We start from the raw sequence: 22,689 nt of genomic DNA, 5'->3' as shown, positions 1-22,689 counted from the left end.
TGAATCATGGAACACTACATCTAAAACTAATGATGTAATGTATGGGGATTAACATAAAAAAACAAAACAAAAACAAAAAACGCACCCTCCACTTATGACTCACTGAAAGCTCAGGTGACGGGTAGCATTTTTTAGCAGTGAGTTGTTTTTTGATTAAGGTATGTGCATAGTTTTTGTAGACACAATGCTATTGCACACTTAAATAGACTACAGGGTAGTGAAGTGTGGTGTAGGGGGACATATTCAAGCCACAATGGGAGGTACGCAGTTTACAGAGAAAAGGAATTCTCCTTTCTCTCCTATTCCTGCCTCTCGGGATTTTTATCCAAATATTTGGCTGTTCCCTTGGGACATCATTCCCTTAAGGGTTTTAGGCTTTTGGCAACCAAGGTAAAGACCTTCCTTCCATTCTGCTTTCTGCCCTACTGCATCCCTTCCCTGAGGTGTTGGACAAACAACTTAGTCCTTTGAATCTAAGCAAGAGCAAAAGGAAGAAAAACTAATCAGTCGGTCAATATCTCAAAGATGCTACCTGCCACAAAAGTGACCATTCTTCTTCCTGGAGTACTGAGGAGAAGCTAGCAGGGGAGGATTCGTGGCTTTGGGATTCCAGTTGTGTCTTCCTTGGAGATAAAAGTTGAGAAGCAACAGTCATTCCCTTAGCAAGTAAGAAGAGAGGGAGCAGCTTTTTAAAAACACATTTATTTTAAAATTTTACATCATCTTTGGGTAATTCAGAATTCGGTTAGGCATGTTTCAGACACTTCTGAGATCGAGGTCTCCAAACCAAGGTGAATAGCTTATGTGATTGCAGGATTGGGGGATCTCATGATACGGGATGAAGAGATGGCTACTGACAAAGACACAGCCCCCTTGGGACGGGGACTTTCCCGCAGTACTCAATCACCATTTTTAAATGATCTGTTGCAAATATAAAACATCTCACCAGACCAACAATAATACCCCTGTCTTATTTGCATTTTACTAGTTTCCATATAGAGAGAACACAGAATTAAAGTTCTGTAGACCCAGAACCACACTTAAGTTAATCTGATCCCTTATATTAATAATAACAATTAAAAGCTAGCATCTACCCAGTGTAGTTTCAGTGTCCACACCAATGCCTATCTCCTGCTGGTGGAATGCCGCCTTCCTCTCAATGTGTGTGATTCAAAGATTGCAATGAGTGTGTCAAACCAGAACCTAAAGCAAGCTGGGAATTCATGGGCCCAGATCGGTGGAAAAGATTCCCTCCATACAGCAGGAAGCAGCCCAAGTGCTTGGCCCATTCCCAAGCAGAAAGGCCAGAGCTGCAAGGTGTTGGGGGGGAAGAGAGGGAGGAGGACGAGGAGGAGGGACACTTTTGCATCTGCACCCTCCATTGCCTCGGATGATTTCCTGGGTGTTCCAGGCAGGGTAGTTGTCTCCCAGTAGGATAGTTTTTTTGGTTTGTTTTTTTGTTTTTTTTGTTTGTTTTTTAAGATTTTATTTATTTATTTGAGAGAGAGAGAATGAGAGAGAGCACATGAGAGGGGGGAGGGCCAGAGGGAGAAGCAGACTCCCTGCCGAGCAGGGAGCCCGATGCGGGACTCGATCCAGGGACTCCAGGATCATGACCTGAGCCGAAGGCAGTCGCTTAACCAACTGAGCCACCCAGGCGCCCTCCCAGTAGGATAGTTAATTCCCTGATGACAGGACCCCCTCTCTGGCCTCCCTCAAAGCAAGATCCTGCCCAGGTGTGAGCTTGGAGCAGGTCCTTAGTAAAGGGAGGAAGGCAGGGAGCGAGGGAGGGGAGGAAGGAGAGAGAAGGAGGAAGGAAACCACCACGTACTGAGCACCTGCTATGGGCCAAGTACAGAACCGGGCCAGGTGTAACCCTTACAACAGCCCTGTGAGGTAGGCTCATCACCCCCATTTTACAGATGTGGAAACAGAGTCTCAGGAAAATTCGCTCATGGTGGCATGGCTAGTATATAGGGGAACATCAGCCCTCCCCAGGACTCCTGCTACTGCCTATATGAGCCAAGGGTTTGGCAGCACATGAGCACTCCAGCTCCCAGACGACTGGTCTAGAGCTCAAGCTTAAGAGGCCCTTGAGCACATGGGTCTAGGAGCCCTGGCTCTACAGCATTATTTTGTGACCTTGAGTGAGTCCTTTACCTTCTCCTCACCAGGGGCCAGACCAGTCCAATGTGGTTCTCCACTGGAGAAGGAGGGGGGTGGTAGCAAAACTACCCAGGAAGCATGTTTGTACACCACAGGGGAAGGGCCTCTGTCTGGAGACTCTGATATTGCACCCTTGCTGGAGGGGTGGAGGGCATGGCCGTCTGATAAATCTTGTGAGAATCAGTTATGATCTCTAAGGTTCTGACTTCTGAGAGCAACTTTAAATTCTAGGGAACCACATCCCCACTCCCTGAGAGACATTCCGCAAAAGGCCCATGAAGGTGAAAGAAATCATCGGATCAGGATACTTTTAAAGTACAAAATGCTTAAAAGTAATTTGAAAGAGGGAAAAAAATCTACTGCCTTAAAGGGGAAAACAAGATGGCAGCTAGGAGGGGGTGGGGCGGGCATTAACAGGGAAGCAGTGGACAAGGTGTGCGAACCCAGCTGCAGCCAAGGGTCCGGCCAGGCCGAGCACGGACAAATCTGGTTTTTGGCATCTGGCTTGCCAGGTGTCTGCCATGGGGCTGCGCTCAGACAGGGGAAGTGGTTTCCTCAGAAAATAACGAGCCTCGAAGTTCAGGCAGACCTTAGAGAATAAATATGGGCAATAAAGGCAGAAAGGAAAACACAATTCAGATGACTCAAACATCTGCTTGACATGTTTCTCCAGTCCTCTAAAATCTCCGCAGCCCAGCTCAGCGAAGCCCTCTCTGACCCATAGACACAGCAAATGCGTGGCCCCTCCGAGCGTGCAAGCCCACAGCACGGCAAGTCGGCCTCTCCACCAACCCCCCACCCACCCCCGCCGGCTGTGAACTGAGCACACTGAATCCTCCATCTCTCTCCCACTGAACTGTGAGCAACCAGAGGATGGAGACCGCGCCCTTCTGTGGCTTTCTTCTCCATATGGAGAGTATGTGGGTTCATCAAGACCCTTTGCGCATAAGGACCCGCCAAACCAGCTAGAGTGATTGGAATGCCACGTCTCCCAGGGGCATGGACCTTGGGACCAACTTTGTTCTGGAGGAATCGAGCATGTCTCCTATGCCCCGTACCACTTACTGGCTCCCCAGAGCCACCCTATATGTGGGCACAATCATAATTTGGGAGAATTTCTTCCACACATGAAATCAGTGTCTAGGTGCAGATTTCGAGCAATAGAGAGTACTGGTTTGTGAGAATAACATCATTCTGATGAGGAAAACAGCCCAGCTTTGGCAGCCCTGGTGGGAAAGGTGCATGGAAAGAATGCTAGGTGTGTGTGTATGTGTGTGTGGCTGGAGGCTTTGGGTTCGCACACCTCTGCAACTACGAGGCAGGCTGGACCTGGCTGGACCTGGCTGCTTGCCGTTGGGACTTCTGCAGCCTGAGGCTTTTGTTGACAGAAGGCCCACCGTGCAGGCTGGATTGTTCAGGAACGTGATCTGCCCAGACTTGGTGGAGAAGGGCTAGGGGGCCTGACCAGGGAGCCCATGTTCAGCAGCGAATTCTCCGGAAGCCAGGCAGTGTAGCTTTTCCCAGCAGGTAAATGTCCTCGTCTGTGCCCTGGTTGAGGTGCTTCACCAGATTCTTCTCAAAGAGGAGTGGGTGGTAGGCGCCCATTGTGCAGGCATTGTCGAAGAACTTCTGGTAGTAGTAGCACACGTCGGTCTTGCGCTTGGATGGGAGGAACTCGTAAATATCCACCTGGTCACATAGCGTCATCATGATCATGATACCTGAAGAGGAGAGAAGAGGTAAGTTCTCCGGACAACCCACCCCCACACCCTGAAGTTCAGCCCCATGAGTCCAGCAGCTCAGGAACCCAAATCTGGGGAGAGGTCTATCTGGAGTTTCTATTTATTACTGCGATTCCCAATCTGAGCCTGGCCAGTAAGCCAGTCCAGCAGGCTGTTCCTCGGGGTGCGGGGCTGCTGAGCCCTATGCACCTGTGAACCCCCAGCACCTAGGTCAGGGGCTGGTGCGTGGCGGCTTCTCTCTAAACACTAGAGGCCTGAAGTGGTCCATCCATCGGTCACTGGGTTTATCAGTGTGAATAAGCTAAATGAAGAGAGAGGACAAGATGACTGAGGAGACAGTACCATCACATGTACATAGTACTTTCTAGCACTTTTATATCCTGCAGGAGCCTTGCAGATGGCGCTGGCTGGGAGTTGTTGTTTCTTACAGTGCTTAGGAGAAACAGTGTGGGCAGGGAGACTGTCCTTCCCTCAGCAGGGAGGAGGGCGCTCAGCGGGAGGAGCCTGCCTGCTCTGTGTTGATGGGCTCTGCTAGTTCTGGCAGGAGACGGAGCGGAGGCGGTGAGACCAGGTTGGTGTTCTCAGGGAGGCGGCACAGAACTCTGTGCTGGAGACATGACCCCAACAAGAGGCAGGAGACTCCTGCGATACCCACACCTGTCCCCACCTGGCTCAAGCACCTCAAGCAGGATATGTCCCTCTCTGGGCCTCAGGTTCTCCATCTGCCCCAAGGGGCGATCCACCCACTCCTCCTACCACCCAGGCTGTTGCTGGGATACAATCAGATCATGGCTCTCAGACCCTTTCTGACAACCATAAATATAGGGAAAGTTGAGGATGAAGCAGTCCTCAGTAAGAGCTAAAACTATAAACTGCTAGCAGCAACTTTGTTCCAGAGGAATCGGATATGGGAGGGGCCCTCTCTGGCTGCCCCGGTCCAGTGGGGGAGAAAAGACACCTCTGCAACTCAACTGCTGAAGGCACGACAGAAGTGGCTTCTAGAAATTTCAGGAGGGAGCACTTCCTATGGGAGACGCCTCAAGTAAACCTCCTGGTGGCACTGGTGTGGGGCCCGGCAGGGGCCGTGGCCATGAGGGATGGGCGAGGGGAGGGCTGGTGGGGAGGGGACAGTGGGGCGGTGGGAAAGTGTTCCCCAGGATGCTTTTCCAACTATTCCTGCTCCAAAGGGCTCCTGGAAGAGCCCCGAATGCACACATACAAAAGCTGAAGAAAAAGGTACGAAGACTTGCTACTGAGATGGCCCCCATCCCTTTCTCTATGGAGTGCCCCTGACAGTAAACACTTCCTTGTTCATGCACTCAGGGGGCAGTTACCACAGGGCTAGCCTGTGCCGCACCCAGAAGATTGAACTAAGAGACTCAACACCGAGTGTTGCAGGAGGGGAGGTGGGTGGGGGATGGGCTAGATGGGAGGTGGGCATTAAGGAGGGCACTTGTTGAGATGAGCCCTGGGTGTTGGTATGTAAGTGATGAATCACCAAATTCTACTCCTGACACCAATAGTATACCATATATTAACTAACTAGAATTTAAATAAAAATTTGAAAAAATATATAAAATTTAAAAAGAAAGAAGAAGAAAAATGCATCAAACTCAGTCCCCATCCTGAGGGAGTTTGCATCCCAGGAGGAGGGAGCTTCCCTTCCATGTGTTCAAGAAGAAAGTCTGAAGCCAGCATTCAGGACCCTCTGGACTCAGACCCCAGCCCAACTACACCAGCTCCCTCAGCTCCATTCATGACCCTCAAACCCAGGAAAGCTTTGCCACTCATTCTTCTCTCAGGGCCAGGACTAGGGTACTCACTGGGTTCAACAGATTTTTGAAATTTTGAATAAAGTATTATTGATTCTTGCTTTGTCCTCAGATGCCAGTATGGCTCAGCATAACATTATCACTGATCCTATATTTACTTAAAATTTTGATACTTCATGCAGGATAAAATCTTGCATTAATTGTGGTTTTTAAAAGATACTGTATTAATATTATTTAGCTTGTTACTGAAGTTTTTGGTGTCCCCTTAAATGGTACACCTGAGGCAAGTGCCTCCCTTGCCTCATATTCCAAATCCCAGCCCTGCTCTTCCTGTTTTCCTGCCCCCTCCCCAAGCCAAATCTGCCCCTCACCCAGGCCTGGCCCAATGCCACTCCTCTACTGAGCTCTCTGACAGCACCCCAAAAGGGGTGCTCTCTCCTGGCACAACCGGGTGGTGGCTCCCTCCTGGCTTCGGACACCTGACTGAACTCCCCCACCAAACACCCTAAAGGAGAAGGAGTCTATCTTATTGATCTCTGGATCTTAGCTGGAACTTGGCACAGCGTAGAAATGCAGCAAAAACCTGGCAAGTATTTGGTGAACAAAGGAATGAATGAATGAATGAAAGCCCATTCTCTAATCTCCTCTAGAAACAAACACGAGAGGTCTTTCCCCAGATACGGACTCACCAAGCATCCCAGAGGATGGGGGGTTGGGCTGAATCTCCTCTGGGGAGACTTCTTGAATGATGTCCCACAGCTGCCAAGGCATCTGGGGCCTGAGGATGTAAAAGGGCTGGTCGGGATGCAGCTTGCGGTAGCTCTTATAGTTCTCGAAGAAGCTGTAGTCGGGGCTCTGGTACCACTGAAAGAGAAGGCAATGGTCTTCTCAAGGAGGGAGGTGCCTTGGGGCCCCTTCCTCGGAGCAGATTCCAGACTTCTCCACGTCACTGCTCTCACTTGCTAGCAGAGGGGACCCAGCACGTGGCCTATGCTCACAGGGAATTTTGAGCTTGGTGACCCTGGCACAGCTTCAGACTTCGGGATCATGCACTCTGGGAATGCTATCAGAGCTCAAAGGGGCCCTTGGCACCATCTAATCCCACCTCTCATTTTTAAAGGGCTGGACCCTGGGGCACAGCTTGCCACATCTGTGGGCTGGGAGCCCCTGTTCTGCGCCAGGCACACTTGAGTTCTAAGTGAACGGTTCTACAACTGTGGAGGCTGAGGTGGCGAGGGCGCCAGCGATCACCAGAGCCCGTCAGCTCCTGGTGGGTCTGACTTCAGAAGCCGGCGTCCCCAGGGCGGTGCGCTCCATCCTTCGGCCCTGCCGCCAGGCTCCTGAGGCACTGCGGCGCCACCAGGGAGAGGCCGGCTGACACGCATGACAAACAGCAAGAGCGCCATTCTGGAGAGGGCGCGGAGCAAGCAGGCCTGAGACTCCCGTCCCCTTCCTGAAAGAGAGCCCTCCGCTTAGTAGACCAAATCCTGGGACAGGCGACTTCCCCTCTCCACATTCTAGTCTTCTCACCTCTAAAAGGGCAAGGGCCGTGCCTCTATCTACTTCCCTGTGTTGTTATGAGCGAAATGGGAAGAATTCTGGAAGCCGGAAGTAGGTCAAGCATGATGATTCTGTCCTAGGAATGAGTAAGCACTGTCTATTCCTGCTGATCTGCCTCAGAAATAACTGTATGAGATGGACACAACCCCACCCCAGGCGGTGAGAAATCCAGCCACTGTTACTCCTGCCCCAGACCATCATTAGGAGAGAAAAACATGGCCCTGCAGGGCAGAGCACAGAGGGCGCTGGTATCAGACAGGAATACTTCTGCGCTGCTAGTCTGGATGAAGTGTGTTCCCTCAAACGGAAAGAGCCAGTCCTCAGGGGTGGCCCAGGTCGGCCATGACGTTCAAAACCCAGGACCTCGGGAACGTCCATAGGCAAACAGAAGACTTGTTCCCTATTTCCCGTGGACACCCACTTACCCTTGGGATATCTGAATGGTAAACAGATGGGTCCCACACAATTAGGATTCCCTCGTTGTACAGACTGTCTTTGAGGAAGCGCCCTTCAGTGGTGACCAGCTGCAGGAAGAAACAGACAAACTGTCACCCGGATGTTGACATGTAAACATTCTTCATGGAGTAATAACTGACAGGTGGCAAGTACCACCTGAGGCACTTCATTTCAGTGATCCATGAGATCAGCTGTCAGATGTTCACCTTAAAAAGCACATGTTGCCCAGGGGGAGACTGAGAGAAATAAACGATGGAAACGAAATCAAGAACTGCCTGAAAATAAAAGCAAGAATCACAATAATTGCTCCCCACCTCGACCCCTCACCATCACGAGGTGGAGACGTAATCAGTATCACTGTAATAATATCTCAAGAACGACTAGGTACATCCCAGAGAGCAGCAACTTGCCACGAGCCTCTGAGCTACCCCATCCCCTCACACCTCCTCCAAAGGCAGGAAGGCCCTGGAAGCCTAAACAATATAATCTCACTTTCTCAGGATATCTTTGAGACATGAACTATTAGCGGTGAGCCCACCTTAGCTGGGGATCATGTGGTTGTACTGGGTGTTAAGGAGTCCCCAGGGAGTCACAGGGTGCCAGTGTGAGGATGGCCATGAGGTGAGTGAGGTAAACCTTTCTGTTTACCTCAACACATGGCCATCTAAAATAAAGATTCCCTGAAATAAAAATTTCCCAGCCTCTCTTACAGCTAAGGCTGGCCACATGATAAAATTCTGGCCAAGGGTGTGTGAGCAAGTGTGACTTCCAGGAAGTGTCCTTAGAGGCAGAGTCATGCCTTTCCTTGTTCATTCCTCCCTCCTGCTGGCTGAAAGTGGATGTGATGGCTGGAGCTGGAGCAGTCATCTTGGACCATGAAGTTGAAGTCACATGATTGAACGGCAAATGCACAAAGTAGTTCCTGACACACTTGAACACCATAGCAGCTCAGGAATGTCCACCCTTGGACTTCTTTTACACGAGATAGAAATATATTTTTATCTTGTTAACCTTGTGTTGAGGAGTGGGCAGAGTGTTGCTGTCACCAACAGCCGAACCTAATTCTACTTAGTACTGTGAGGAGCTTGTCTGGAAATTGCAGGTTGTCCAATGCAGCTAGGGTACAGAGGGAGAGCTAGAAGGTGTTAGAAAAATATAGGCAGGGGCCACGTCAGGGAGCTTAGAGTTTTTTCAGTAGATTAGGGGACCAGTGACCGCTTTTAAGTGAGAAGAATATAAACTGACCAGAGTTCTGGAATGTCTCGAGTTTGAGAGAAAGGGAGGCCAGGTAGAAGTTGCCATTGCAGCCTAAGAAACGATGGAGAAGGAACGAAGACCAGGAGCTCCCACTGTCAGCTGTAGACCTGCAGACTCACTGGGTGTTGAGAGGGAAGCAAAGGGGCTTAAAGGTGACTCCTAGACCTCAGGCCATTTCCTAAAATGAGAATGTGGAAAGAAAAGCAACTGGCATTTGCCTGTGGCGGTGAGGTGGGGATCTGAAGTTCAAGGTTGAGACAACTGGCCTCAAGGCCCACAGCTGAGGGGCCACAGGATCGAGGAGCGTCTTCAGATGTTAAGTGTGATCCTCTGTCCGTGGGCAGCATTGTAACCCCCGGCACAGGCATTCTGTGCTGCAGTCCAAAGAAAGAGTGGGCATCCCGGCAGATGGGGCTTTGCAGGACAGACACGATCGAACTGGGGACAGGGAGGCCCAGGGAGCAGCGCGCACCCTTCCAAGACCGAATTCTACAACTACGTTCCCTATTCCCACCCCACTCCATGCCCCTCAAAGCAGCTGGTATATTGAGAGCCTGAGTCTTTTCTTGAGCCATGCTTCTTTCTCCGCGGAGTACCGACGCCGGGCAATGTTTGTGCACTTGAGAGAATTAGAGATAACTGGAATTTTTCAAACTTCTCCTGCTCCTCCCCAGTCATCTGCTTAGTATAGAAGAAGGAGGCCAGCGGCAGCAAGCTCTGCTAAGGCTTTCCCAGCATCTGTGGCTTCACAGGCCTCAGAAATCCCAAGAGAGCTGCTCAAAAGTCTTCTCCTTTCCGACAACGAAGAACAACAATGATAGCAACAGATGCAATCTGATGATGTTTATTCCAAGCCAGGTACGTTCATACATTATCTCAGCTCATCTCCACAACCGCCCCAGGAGGGAATTACAAATATGCTCGTCTTATAAATAAGGCAATAAACTCAGAGATGCTAATAAACTCACCCAAGCCATACAGCTAGTAAGCAGGGGGTCTGAACTGGAGCCCTTCTGTCTGACTCCAGAGTCTGCACTTCTGACCTACATCATGCACTGCCTCCCACAAAGCGGGTAGGGTGGGTCAGCCGTGGGTCTCGGGAGGAGATGCCAAAGAAAGCGGTTGATGAGGGAGACAGACATGTCATGAGAATGTTGCTTCTTGTCTGAGTCGTAGCAAGTCACGGCTGGAAGATCTTCGAGGGGCTGGACCCAAGTCTGTCATTTTCAGATGGGTAAACTGAGGTTCATAGAGAAGAGAGACTTGTCCCAGGCTTCCAAGTGAGCTTGGGACAGAGCCAGAACCAGAGTCTAGAGGTTGGCTCCTCCCCAGTGTTCTTTGTTTCCCCCCAGGGCTGTAGTCAGAAACCACGAGACATTTGAGTAAGTGGCACCCTAGCGGGGCCTGGGTCACCCTCGGTTCTCACCATACACGGTGGGGAAGTGGCTGTTCACTCGAGCTACTTGATGAAGCAAATGACAAAGCATGAAACTGAGAAGAGGTGAAGGCAAGGGCTAGTTTATCCCAAGGAGGAAAAGAAAGTGACCGCAGCCGGGACCTGTGCGGGGACAGGGGAGAAGCTAGCAAGCACCCCTTGAGCTTAAATGGACACAGCTCTGAACTTTCCAGACTCATTCTGGTGGCCCTTATGTGAGATGTAAAGATTTCCTCAAACACAAGAGAGCCTCAAAACTGCTTGGGGCAGTGTGGCAGTGCTCTGCGTCTGACTCACTCTGTGGTCTTAGGAGGGTTGCTTCCCCTCTCCAGGCTAATGTGCCTTATTTATAGGACAGGACCATCCTGGAAGGCCCAGCCTGGGTGGCCAGCCATGCCTGGACAGCATCTCCGTCTGCCATTTCCCCCAACTGCAGCACTAGGCACTGGGGAGAGATCAAGGTCTTCTCAAATGCCCCCGTACTTAACCTCGTGCAGAGTCTTACCTGAGATCAGGTCAGATCCCAGGAGCCTCATGATGTGGAAAGTCGGTCATTGCCACAGCACCTGAGCCCCAAGGAACACCTGCCAGGAAAAGGCTACACCAGGGAGATGGGGTGGTGCTGTTATATAAACCTGTTTATAAAGTCATCTCTCCAGTCACAAAGCAAGAAATGCTCACGGCAGAAAGAAAAGACAAGAATATACACATCTGTATATATATATATATATATATATATATATATATGAATAAGAAAACAACCATCAATCATTGCATTTGTCAGATATTGCCTGTATGAATATGTTGGTCTTTTTTCTTCCTAAATCTTTTTTCCCTCACAATTATGGGCTGAACTGTGCCCCCTTCCCCCCTACCAAAATTCCTGTGTTGAAACCCTAACCCCTATGTGACTATATTGGAGATAGGGCCTTCAGGGAGATAATTAAGGTTAAATGAGGTCACAAGGATGGGTCCCTAATATGTTAAGATTGCTATCTTTATAATAAAAGGAAGAGACACCAAAGATCTCTCTCTCCACACGTGCACGGAGGAAAGGCCATGTGAAGATATAGAGAGAAGGTGGCCATCCACAGGCCAGGAAGAGAGCCCTTATCAGAAACCAACCTTGATGGTACCTTGATCTTGTACCTCTGGCCTCCAGAATTGGGAGAAAATAAATCTCTGTTGTATAAGCCACCCCATCTGTGGTATTTTGTTATGGCAGGCGTAGGAAACTAATATACCCCGTGTGTGTGTTTGTGTGTGTAGATATGGTAACTGTAGAGTCTAGACTTAGTTGCTTTGTTAAACTCACACAACAAGTCTATGTCTTCTCATTTATCCCTCACAATATTCCCCAGGCCCGAACAGGGCATGAAAAGGAAGCTCTAAGAAGTTACCTAACGGGCCCAGGATCACACAGCGAGGAAGGGACAGAGCTAGGATACAAATCAAGGCCTTTCTAATCTCTTCCCACTGTACCAGACAACTTTCATTCAAAACAGTAAGGGATGACAAAAGAGTCTGTGTTCTAGTGCCAGATTTTGCCAGAGTTCCAAGGCTAGTTAGTGCTATAGGAAGACAAACAAGCGGTGGTCGAGGTCCTGAGTAGATAAGAAAAATGAAGTCCGGACCACGGTAAAGCGGACCTGGACAGGATGCAGGTGCTCTAACAGAGAGAAGGGCACCTCAAGTGGAAAGCCACCACAAACCCCAAATCAGAGGGGCCTGTAATTCTACCTGGCATCCTAGGAAGTCATCAAAAGAACCATGAAGTGTAAGAAGAAGTAATGTTGGAAACTGCTTAAATGTCCAAGCAGAAGAGGTTACGAGAATAAGCTACTGAAACTTAGCTACCAAGGAGTACTATGCAGCTATGACAAAGAAGGAGGAAGATCTCTACAAGCTGATAGGGAGTGATTTCGAGAAGATACTGGGGGAAAACAGTACAAAAGAGTAGATAGAGGGCGCCTGGGTGGCTCAGATGGTTAGGCGTCTGCCTTCGGCTCAGGTCATGATCCCGGGGTCCTGGGATCAAGTCCCACATCGGGCTCCCGGCTCAGCGGGGAGCCTGCTTCTCCCTCTGACCCTCTCCCCTCTCATGCTGTTTCTCTCTCGCTCACTCTCTAAAAAATAAATAAAATCTTAAAAAAAAAAAAAAAGAGTAGATAGAGCCCACTGCACTACATTCTGTGTGAGAAACAAGGGGAATTGAGAAAGCATATGTACATCTATGTATCTTGACCGACACAAACACAGAAGGACAAATCAGAACACAGTGCGGGTGGCTACCTACCAAGGGTGGCGATGGAACCGCGTGGCAGGAATTTAGGGGGGAGTTAACACTTCTCTGGGTATGCCTTTCTGGATAGTTTTGAATTGGGGGAACACGTTAATATTCTGCATAATTTAAAAAGAAGGAAAAGAAAACCTGAAAACTGAAATAAAATGGATACAACTGAATTTCAAATGAATTCAACAATCTCAGTGGAGAGAAACAGAAGGACGAATCCAGGTAACTTCGGGATACATTATGTGACCACATAACCTCAGTCTCGGGCAGGGTGTGGGGGAAAACTGCAAACCCAGCCTGAACTCTCTCTGGTGGGCTTGCTGTATGGAGAGATGTGCAAAGCAATTTCAAACTGTCTTAGGGGCGTTACCAATGAGAGCAAATAAACGGGTGAAGGTGTTAGAAGCAGGATTCTCACTGTGAGAGAAGGGGGAATGCAAATACAGAATGGGGAAGGCAAGGGATACCTGATGTGGACAGACTGAACCCGGTCGGGGCCTGTCATTTCTAAAACAGGCATATCGGCATGTATACGCACGTGTCTACGCACGCCCGCAGACGTATATACATATTTAGTAAGTGCATGAATGCACGGGTACGTGTACCGTGTGTGTACAGGTATACACATGAGTATATACGTGCTCCATTTCCTAGCTCTCCCTATTCTAAGGGCCAAGAAGCAAAGATACCTCGGTAGGCATGAACCACCTAGCACCCAGAGCTTGGTTTCTAATATCGACTTTTACTTAAAAGAGCCAAGACTCCTTGGAAAAAATGACATATCCCAGAGCTAAGGTAGGTTAGTATGAGGAAATGTATGTATACACAGTGTTCTGGATCAGAGACAGATTTCTTATTTAATACTTTACAGTAGATAATGAGTGTGCTAGTCCCTCTTTGCCCAAGCTCCAAAATCCATAAAACTTTCCTCGATACCTCAGTGCTCCTGAAAAAAGCCCTGGATTCCTACTGAACTCTTCATATACCATCAGGATAAACTCTGTAGCTATTTGTCTAGTTAATTGCTCTGCTCTGGTTCAAAACCTAATAAAACTTCTCTTATCTCCCCAAGAAGCCAAACAGTTATAGCCCAGATGACATCTCAAGGTTAATATAGAGATATGCTAAGAGGCCAGGAAGGCCGGAGCAAGAGGAAAGAAGCCCGGGAACTGACAGACATCCCTAGTTTCACCTCTGAGTGTGTTTATATTCTAAAGGGCTGGAGTAAGAAGGGGGCCCTTTTAGAAGGGGTAGAGGACAGCCACCTCCTGCCTTTATAAGTGGTGTGTGTGTCACAGGGGGGCGGGGGGAGATACTTACTTTTTGTCCCTTCCCTATGGGGTATCTGGCTAGGCATGTAGGATAATTGATCTGGCTCTCAGGGCATTGCCCTGGGAGGAGGAGCTTGGGCAAAGAGGGACTAGCACATTCATTATCTACTGTAAAGTATTAAATAAGAAATCTGTCTCTGATCCAGAACACTGTGTATACATACATTTGGATAAAACTAATAAAGATGAAACATTTAAAATGTGACAGATAAGAAAAAAATTAACTGGAATATCCTGTTATGCCAGAAGATACCAGAGTGTTAAAAAAAAAAAAAAAATGATGAGAGCCAGCTTCAGGGAACTCCCACTGGCCAAATGTAAGACAATTTGAAAGCCAAAGTAATTCAGAACAGTGATGAATTACAAACCATTGAAGAAACAGGAATCCATGAGTTCTTACCAATAATAAATGGAGAAAGAAAGGAGGGGAGGGAGGGAGGAAATAAATGGAGGAGAAGGAAGGGCTCTCGCTCACAGTAGAACTCTGAGCACCAACCCAATGACGCAGAGCAGGGGGAGCTATAGTGAGAAGACCACCATTTTACAACCATCCTAGTAAAGATTGGTTCAGGCAAAAGTGAGCCAGGAATGCTAAATATAGGAGGAGATTTTGGTGAGGAGCAGAATAGTGGCACAGTATTAAAGTGTTCACCCATAGACTATAAGGGAAAGATAATAACTATAAAAGTGGAGAAATCAGACAATACCTTATCCAGGTGATCAAAATTAAAATCAGCTGAGGGGCAGACAGACATTGGAGGCTCTTAGGAGCACCCAACATCCCAGCCAGGAATGTATGAACTGAATTTAATATTGAGTAAGCATCGGACAAACCCCAAATTATTTATTTTTTTGAAGAAGGACTTGATTCTTCAAAAATGCCAGTGCCTTAAAAGACAAAGAAAGGCTATGGAAATATTCCAGATGAAAGGAGACAAGACGGGCACAGCAACTAAATGCACTACCTGATCCTGGACTAGATCTTGTACAGAAAGAAAAAATATATATATGTCATAAAAGATATTATTAGGTCAGTTAGCAAACAGATCCATCTAGCATTTCAGACAGATTAAACTACGTTATCAGCATAAATGTATGAGGTTGATAACTGTACTTTGGTTGCGTAAGACAGTACTGGAAATTCTTAGGAAATACAGCCTAGGGTGTGTATTAACTCAGTCTATTCAGGGGCTACTATAACAAAATACCAGAAACTGAGTGCCTTAAGCAGCAGACATTTATTTCTCATAGTTCCAGAGGCTGGGAAGTCCAAGATCAAGGCACCAGCATACTTGGCTCCCCAGTGAGAGCCCCCCACTCCTTGCTTACAGATGGTTGCCTTCTCATGTCCTCATGAGAGAAAGTGAGCTCTGGTCTCTTTCTCTCTTCTTATGAGGGCACTTCTCATGTTCTCATGAGAGAAAGTGAGCTCTGGTCTCTCTCTCTTCTTATGAGGGCACTAATCCCATCATAGAGGCCCCACCCTCGAGACCTCTTCTACATCTAGTCATTTCCCAAAGGCCCCATTGCCAAATACCACTGCACTGGAGGTTAGGGCTTCAGCATATGAATTCAGGGGAGACACATTCAGTCCATAAGAGTCTGCCCCTGCATCCTCCAAAATCACATCCTTCTCACATGCAAAATAGATTAATTCCACCCAACCTCCCCAATGTCTCAACTCATTCCAGCATCAACTCTAAAGTCTGAAGTCTTAAGTCTCATGTGAATATTATCTAAAGCAGGTAAGAGTGAGACAGTTCATCCTAAAGCAAAACTCTTCTCCAACTGTGAACCTATGAAACCAGAAAAGTATGTACTTCCGAAATATAGTGGTGGGATGGCATAGGATAGGCATTCCCATTCCAAAAGGGAGAAATCGGAAGGAAAAAAGAGGTGACAGGTCCCAAGAAAGTCCAAAACCTAGAAAAGTAAATACCACTAGATGTTAAGGCTTGAAAAGAATCCTCTTTGTTTCAATGCTGTGCCCTCTGGGCCCACGGGGGTAGCGGTCCCACCTCTGTGGCTCTGCCAGGCCGCAGTCACACCCCCAAGGCCCTGAGCAGCTACCATCCAGCCTATTAAAACCAAGGCCCCCCTCCCACCTTTGAAACCAAGGATGCAACCTTGGTGATTTCTGAATCACCTTTGGGATCATGCTTTTCCTGTTGTGAAGAACAATACCCAGTCATAGCCCAAGAGCTCTATCGTCCTGTCCTATGGGACCTAAGAGGCATACAGCCTTCCCCTACTTTGTCCTGTATCCGTCCCCTTCAGCTCAAGCTGACAGTCCTTCTGCTGGGAAGGCTGAGTAGGTCTGTGGTTCACACCGTTGCTGATCTCCTTATCAAATGGCTTCTGGGGCCACCCCTTCGTTTTCTCTTCAGAACAAGCTTTCTCATTTTTTTGCCATATAGATAAGCCGAGAATTTTCCAGATCTTTTGTTGTTTCCTTTTCGCTAAACAATTCCTTTTTTAATTCATTTCTCTTTTCTCACATCTCACTAAATGCAGTCAGGAGAAACCAAGCCAGTCCTTCAACACTTTGCTTAGAAATCACCTCAGGTAAATCATCCAATTTCTTTGCTCACAAGTTCTACCTCCCACAGAACACTAGAACTCAGTTCAGCCAAAATCTCTGTCACTTTATAACAAAGATCACTCTCCATTGTTCAAGAACATGTTCCTCATTTCCATCTGAGACCTCACCAGAAGGGCCTTTGTTATCCATATTTCCGCCAACATTCTGTTCACAATTATTTACATATTCTCTAAAAAGACAGAAGCTCTCTTTCCAGCTTTCCTCTACTCTTTTTGAGCCCTCACCAGAATTTCCTTTAGCGTCTATATTCTAGCATGTCCTTCAAAACTCCAGCTTCTACCAATTACCCAGTTCCAAAGTTACTCCACATTGTTAGGGTTTTGTCATAGTAAAACTCCTCCTCTCAGAACCAAAAATCTTAGCTCATACTGGGTGGCTTAAACAACAGACATTTACTTCTTATGGTTCTGGAGGCTGAGAAGTCCAAGGTCAAGGTGCCCGCACATTTGGTTCCTGGTGAGGGTGCTCGTCTTGGCTTGTAGATGGCTGCCTTCCTCACATAGCAGACACATCACGGGGGGACTCACACTCAAGACCTCATCTAACTATATTTATCTCCCAAAGACCCCATTTCCAAATACAATCACATTGAAGGTTAGAGCTTCAACATATGAATTGGGGCTGGGGGTGGGGACATAAAGTTTCTGCCCATAATAAGTATTTAGGAATTAATGTCTACAATATATACAATTTATTCTCAAATGAAAAAATATTACAAAGAATGAACAGAGCAGATAATACAGCAATGGGGTAAAATGAAAAAATAGTAAGTGCATCTGGATAAAGAGTATATGGGCACTCTTTGTATTAGACATTATTGCAACTTTTCTGAAAGTATTAAAGTATTTCCAAATAACAAGTTCAAAAAATTTTTTTAAAGAATTTGGAGAAGTTTGGAGGCAGTCCACTGAGTGAGCAGAGGGTTCTCTAGACTATACTTCATTCAACAAATATTTATTTCACATTTACTATGCAATGGGCACTGGTCCTGGCACATGCGCATATGAGTGAACAAAACAGACAAACACACCTCCTCTCGGAGACCAGACGTCACGGTGGCAGAGCTAGGCAACAAGTGAGATGGGCAACTAGGATGATGGGAGTGAGAGGTGTGGACTGGGAAGGTGCCAGCAGAGAGCCAGGGAGGAGCCTAACCCAGCTGTGAGGAGGCCTTCATCCTGCCCTGGGCCTGCCATTACCCTCTGGGCATTGTGCAGGCCACCTTCTCTTCCCAGGCCTGGGTTGTGTCACTTGGAAAATGAAATGACCCAAGGAGACCCTGGGCTCCACAAGGGCAGGGAGCATGTCTGTCTCTGTTTTACTGCTGTTGTGGGCTGCTCAATTCCAGCTCTCTACATAGAGGCTGGCACAGGGCAGGTGATTAAATAGGAACTTCTGGAATGAATTCATGGCTTGTTGATCTTCAAAGTCCTTTTAAGCTCTGTGAATTCCAGTACTGCCTGAATCACCACAAAGGATGTCCTATCACATCAGACATCACGTCAGATTCTACAGACATTTAAAAGGATGATGAGGGAAATAAGTAAATCTTTTACAAAAAGATAATGAGGGCGTATTATGAACGTTATGCCAATAAATTCAATGACTTAGAAGAAATGAACAAATTCCTTGAAGGACACGAATTGCCAAAGCTTGGTCAGAAAGGAACAGGCAACACGAACAGTCCTAAATCTATTAAAGAAATTGAATTTGTAGCTAAAAAACTTCCCACAAGGTAAATTATAGGCCTAGAAGGCTTTCCTGGCAACTCTACCAAACATTCAAAAAAAGGGAAATACCAGTTCTACACAAACTCTTCCAGAAAATTGGCAAACCAACCTCCATCCAAATCCCACCTCTCTCGAGTCCTTTCTGCCCTCCCCTGAGCAAGTCACTCAGACTCTTTGAACCTTGGTGTCCTCACAGAAAACGGTGGTTGGTAATCACACCTCACAGCATTGCCCTAAAGGTCCCATGAGATAAGGTACGTATGGGCCTCAGACAGAAGAAGTATTGAACAAGCGGCACCAGCTATGGTCTCAGGATAAGCCCCCGGGAGTGATCTGAGAATGTCCCGGTTGAAGTCCAATCAGGACACCCTGTTGCCATGCACGAGACGTGGGCTTTCTCTCCCCAACCTGGAAGAGACCTGCTTAGGCAAACCTACCATGGCCTTAAATGAAATCTTTGCAGGATGGAGATTCACCTCTTCACTCACCACCTGGAAAAGATGCCTAAGAAGGGGGTAGCCTCCCAAACCCAAGAGATTTTTTAGGGCTCCTCCATGCTCCCTCTTCTCGATTGCTGCCACATACCAATCTGGAGGTCATACCCATTCTTTCTGAAGTCACGCTCTCCAGCCCCAAAGTGGTCCGCATGGCCTGGAAATCCTGCTCCGTTCCTCTGGCTGGCTCCTTCCTCTGCTCTCCTCACGCCAAGCCTTCTTTGCTCAGACCTCCTCTACGGAAACCCCTCTTCCCATCAGCCTCCTGACAAAAAGCCTCCCTTTCTCTACATCCTACTCTGCGGAGAAAATAGCAGCCCTTTCATCCTTCCACTACAAATGGCCTCCAGCTACACCTTTCCTAGCCTTCTTCCCTTCTGACTTCCCTCCTGTGGGCTTGATCCTCGGTGGGGCTTTAGGTCAATCCCTCCTCCCCATCACTTACTTTTTGTCCCTTCTCTTCAGTATATTCATTTTCCCCTCTATCAACTGGTTTCTCCTCGTTGACTTAAAAAAAAATGTTATGGTGGTAAAACACACATAACAGAAAGTGTACCATATCCACCATTTTGAAGGGTACAGCTCAGTGGCATTAAGTACATTCATGCTGTTATACAACCATCACCACCATACATGTCCAGAACTTCCTCATCTACCCAAACTGGAACTCTCTAAACATTAAACGATAATTCCTCACCACCCCCAGGCCCCGGAAACCACCGTTCTACTTTTCTGTCTATGAATCAGACTCCTCCAGGAACCTCACGTAGGTACACGCATACAGTATGTGCCCTCTTGTGACTGTCTTCCCACTGACTTTCAAACGTACTCAATTCTCTGCGATCTAAAAAAAATGAAAAGAACAGAAACAGGCCCTGGAACCCTCGACTCTATGGCTCTTGCCCTACTGCTCTTCTGCCCTTCAGAGCCAGCCTTCTTGAAAGAACTACCCGCACTGGCCTTCCTCGTTCTTCACATTCATTGTGGCACGCACTCCTGACCCTACGCCCCAGTGTGGCTTCTGGCTCCGCGGCTCTCCCAGGCAGCTGCTGCCGGAGGTCACGGGTGGCCTCCCTCTTGCCGAAGAGAGAACAGTGCTTTTCGGCCTCACCTCGGTGCTGACTACCCCCCTCTTCCTGTGTTTGTTACCCAAAGCCCCTGCGGAGAATTTCTGTCTACACGCGATCTCTCGTGCTCTCATTCGGCCCCACCGTCTCACTGCCTCAGATACAGATGACTGGCAAATTCTGCCCCCCAGCGCAGAGCTCTCCGCGGAACTCCAGCCCCCTCTGTACAGCTGCCTGCTTGACATCTCTTCACAGGTCTCCACGGGCAGCTCAGATCAACGCTCTCCAGAACCACAGTTTTTATCCCGCCCTCCGTCTGACCCCAGCCCACACAACCCAAAACGTCTTCAAGCACTTGCAATACCAGGTGCTCCAGCTGGCCAGCCACACGAGCCAGCAACCCAGTAGCATTGGCGGCCCCTCTCCCTTCACCCCTCGCCGCAGCCCCATGAACGCCTCTGGCCCACACATGCCAAATAGCTGTCGGATGCAGGCCCTTCTCACATTCACCCTCATTTCTCGTCTGCAGCAACTGCCAGTCTTTCCCCGCAAGAGCCTCCTGACTGTGTCTCTCCCAGGGCCACAGGGCCTCTGAGCAGATGGACGCCAGCAATGTTTGCAGAGTGCGAGTCTGGTCATGCCACAGAGAATATCTCCTGACCACAGCGCCAGGATGTGGCTCCTCCTTACCTTCAGCCTCCGTGTTCACCACACCCCCCATGCACCCCCCGGCCCCCGGGGCCCTGGCCTGCCCCCTCCCACACGTGGCCTCACCTAGGCTGTTGTCTCCTCAGGAGAGACCCTAGCCCTTCTCATTCTCCACGCCTACACAGCTGTCTCATCTCCTCAAGGTTCCTGACGTCCCTGATATGGGCTCTGAGAGCACCTTGATCCTGTCCCTTGTAGTTCTCCGTTGCAACTGTCTATCTCTCTGCGTGAGGATTGACTGTAGCCGTAGGTGGTGGCCCACGAAGGGGCCCAGCCTGCCGGGCTCCCCAAACCCATCTCAGCGTCGGCCCACATGAACGTAAGAGTGGCTATCCTCCACTGACGTACGTGCCGGGGACTAGCTGCTCTGCATGGTCTTCTCGCTCATTCCTCCTAACAACCCTGTGCTGTGGAGAAGGTACTGCTATTCTCCCCTCTCCACACATGAACAAATGGAGGCATAAGTAACTGACGCAAGATCACTTAGCTATTAAGAGACAGAGCCAGGGTTTCAACCCTAGGCAGGCTGACTGCAGATCTATGTATTGACTATCACATTCTACTCAGTCCTGTCCATATTTGTGAAAGGGTTGGGGGGAGGGAGGCAAAGATGGATTCAGAAATAGAGGTTACACTGTAGCACTTCTTGAGGTGCTCTCCAGCTCCAGGATTTCTCTGGGGCACGAGAAGGAAAAGGAGAAAGAAGGGAAAGCTCATCCCACCTCCTCTGCCTTATTTTCTAGACTTGCCAGAGTCCAAGCAGCCATGAAGCTCCAGCCTCATCTCCCTCTATAGGGCAACACAAATCCATCCCCACCCCCACACCAGCCAGACCTGTTTGGATATCTCCCTCATTTCCCATGTGTCTCTGTCCTGCCAATACCACTTCTTAGAATGCCTCCCTATTACTATTTCTCCAAATCCCGCCCATATTTCAAAGTCTAGCTCTGGTGCCATGTCCTCCAGAGAGTCTCTTGCTGACCAATCTATTTCTTTTAATCTGCCCTCTTAGAGTTTATAATAGAAGTAATATAAAAGCCCAAAATATAAGGTTGAATAATAAATAGGAATTGAAAGCACATAGAGTCCACTGAGGATATTACAACGACAGAAAGTGATATCATCATCAAGGGATTTGAGAAAGAACAGAAAACAAGATGGCAGCCACTTGCAAAGAAGTTAAGTTGATCAATCCAAGTTCCTTCATACAAAGGTTCCTAGCACTGTGGGCCTCAGATGGAAAGTGGACCATGCAAGAAGCAGCTTCTGCCCAGCTGGTGAGTTCCTGAGGGGCAAGCAGTGAAGAGATCTGAGAGAAACGGAAGTGGAGCCTTATGGCAGAGGAGTGGAGAAATGCAGGTGTATTGGAACAGTACTGAAAGGGCACTTAAGTTCACTCCCAGGGTGTACTCCATGCCCATGGAGTCCTAGGCAATGTACAGAGATTATACATTGACATAAAAACACCTGAGGTTTATGTGTTTATGCAGAAAACAATAAACATCGATGGTCGTGAGTGAGGTGAATGGGTTTGCAGACCTCTCACGCTAGTTTTGATATACGTGTCATCCAGTTTTGTTTTTGTTTGTTTGTTTTTTACCACTAATTAAAATCTATTAACAGAACTTTGTGGCAAGAGTATTTCTCAAGTCCCCATTAGTTTTGAGAAATCAGTGTATACCACCTGGAAATACTTCAGGAAACTAATTCTCTAGGGGAATTCATGAGGCAATACGTGAATTCGAGCGCCATGTAACACATCATCATCTAGTGATGATGTGTTACGATACTTGTATACTATTTTACAGCTTATCAAACATGCCCACATTCATTGCTTCACTTACGTTCCCCAGCATCCCTCACTCTGATATTCTCTGCCATGTTGTCCCTCATGCAATATTCCCGATAAAACCTGGCAGCTATGGGGACAGCAGAACTCTCCTTTCTCGGGGCACTGGACACCTCTGTTAATGCCACCTAATGCCACAGGGGCTTTATCATGAACACATCCCCACTTGGGGTCTTGGACTCCAGCACTCAGGAAGGTCACGGGACTTAATTAACTTGGCGGCTCTG

At 48.1% G+C, this 22,689-nt stretch overlaps 1 protein-coding gene across 7 annotated transcripts in view; it reads right to left on the bottom strand.

Moving 5' to 3' along the window:
- Positions 1–683: 683 nt before the first annotated feature.
- Positions 684–22,689, bottom strand: part of ST6GAL1 (ST6 beta-galactoside alpha-2,6-sialyltransferase 1) — a 119,042-nt gene continuing 97,036 nt past the window's right edge. For all 7 annotated transcript variants that reach the window (XM_034999797.1, XM_034999795.1, XM_034999792.1 and 4 more), the window contains 3 exons: positions 7,666–7,764; positions 6,370–6,544; positions 684–3,887 (listed from right to left, as the gene is read on the bottom strand). In XM_034999797.1, the coding sequence (XP_034855688.1) occupies positions 3,646–3,887; positions 6,370–6,544; positions 7,666–7,764 (516 nt within the window). In that variant the 3' untranslated portion in view covers positions 684–3,645. The remainder of the gene's footprint in view (positions 3,888–6,369; positions 6,545–7,665; positions 7,765–22,689) is intronic.

Source organism: Mirounga leonina, unplaced genomic scaffold (assembly GCF_011800145.1).
Source record: "Mirounga leonina isolate KUSES-001 unplaced genomic scaffold, KU_Mleo_1.0 Mir_115, whole genome shotgun sequence".
NCBI classification, from domain to species: domain Eukaryota; kingdom Metazoa; phylum Chordata; class Mammalia; order Carnivora; family Phocidae; genus Mirounga; species Mirounga leonina.
The sequence above is the reverse complement of the archived record's forward strand: the minus strand, read 5'-3'. Positions and strand labels throughout refer to the sequence as shown.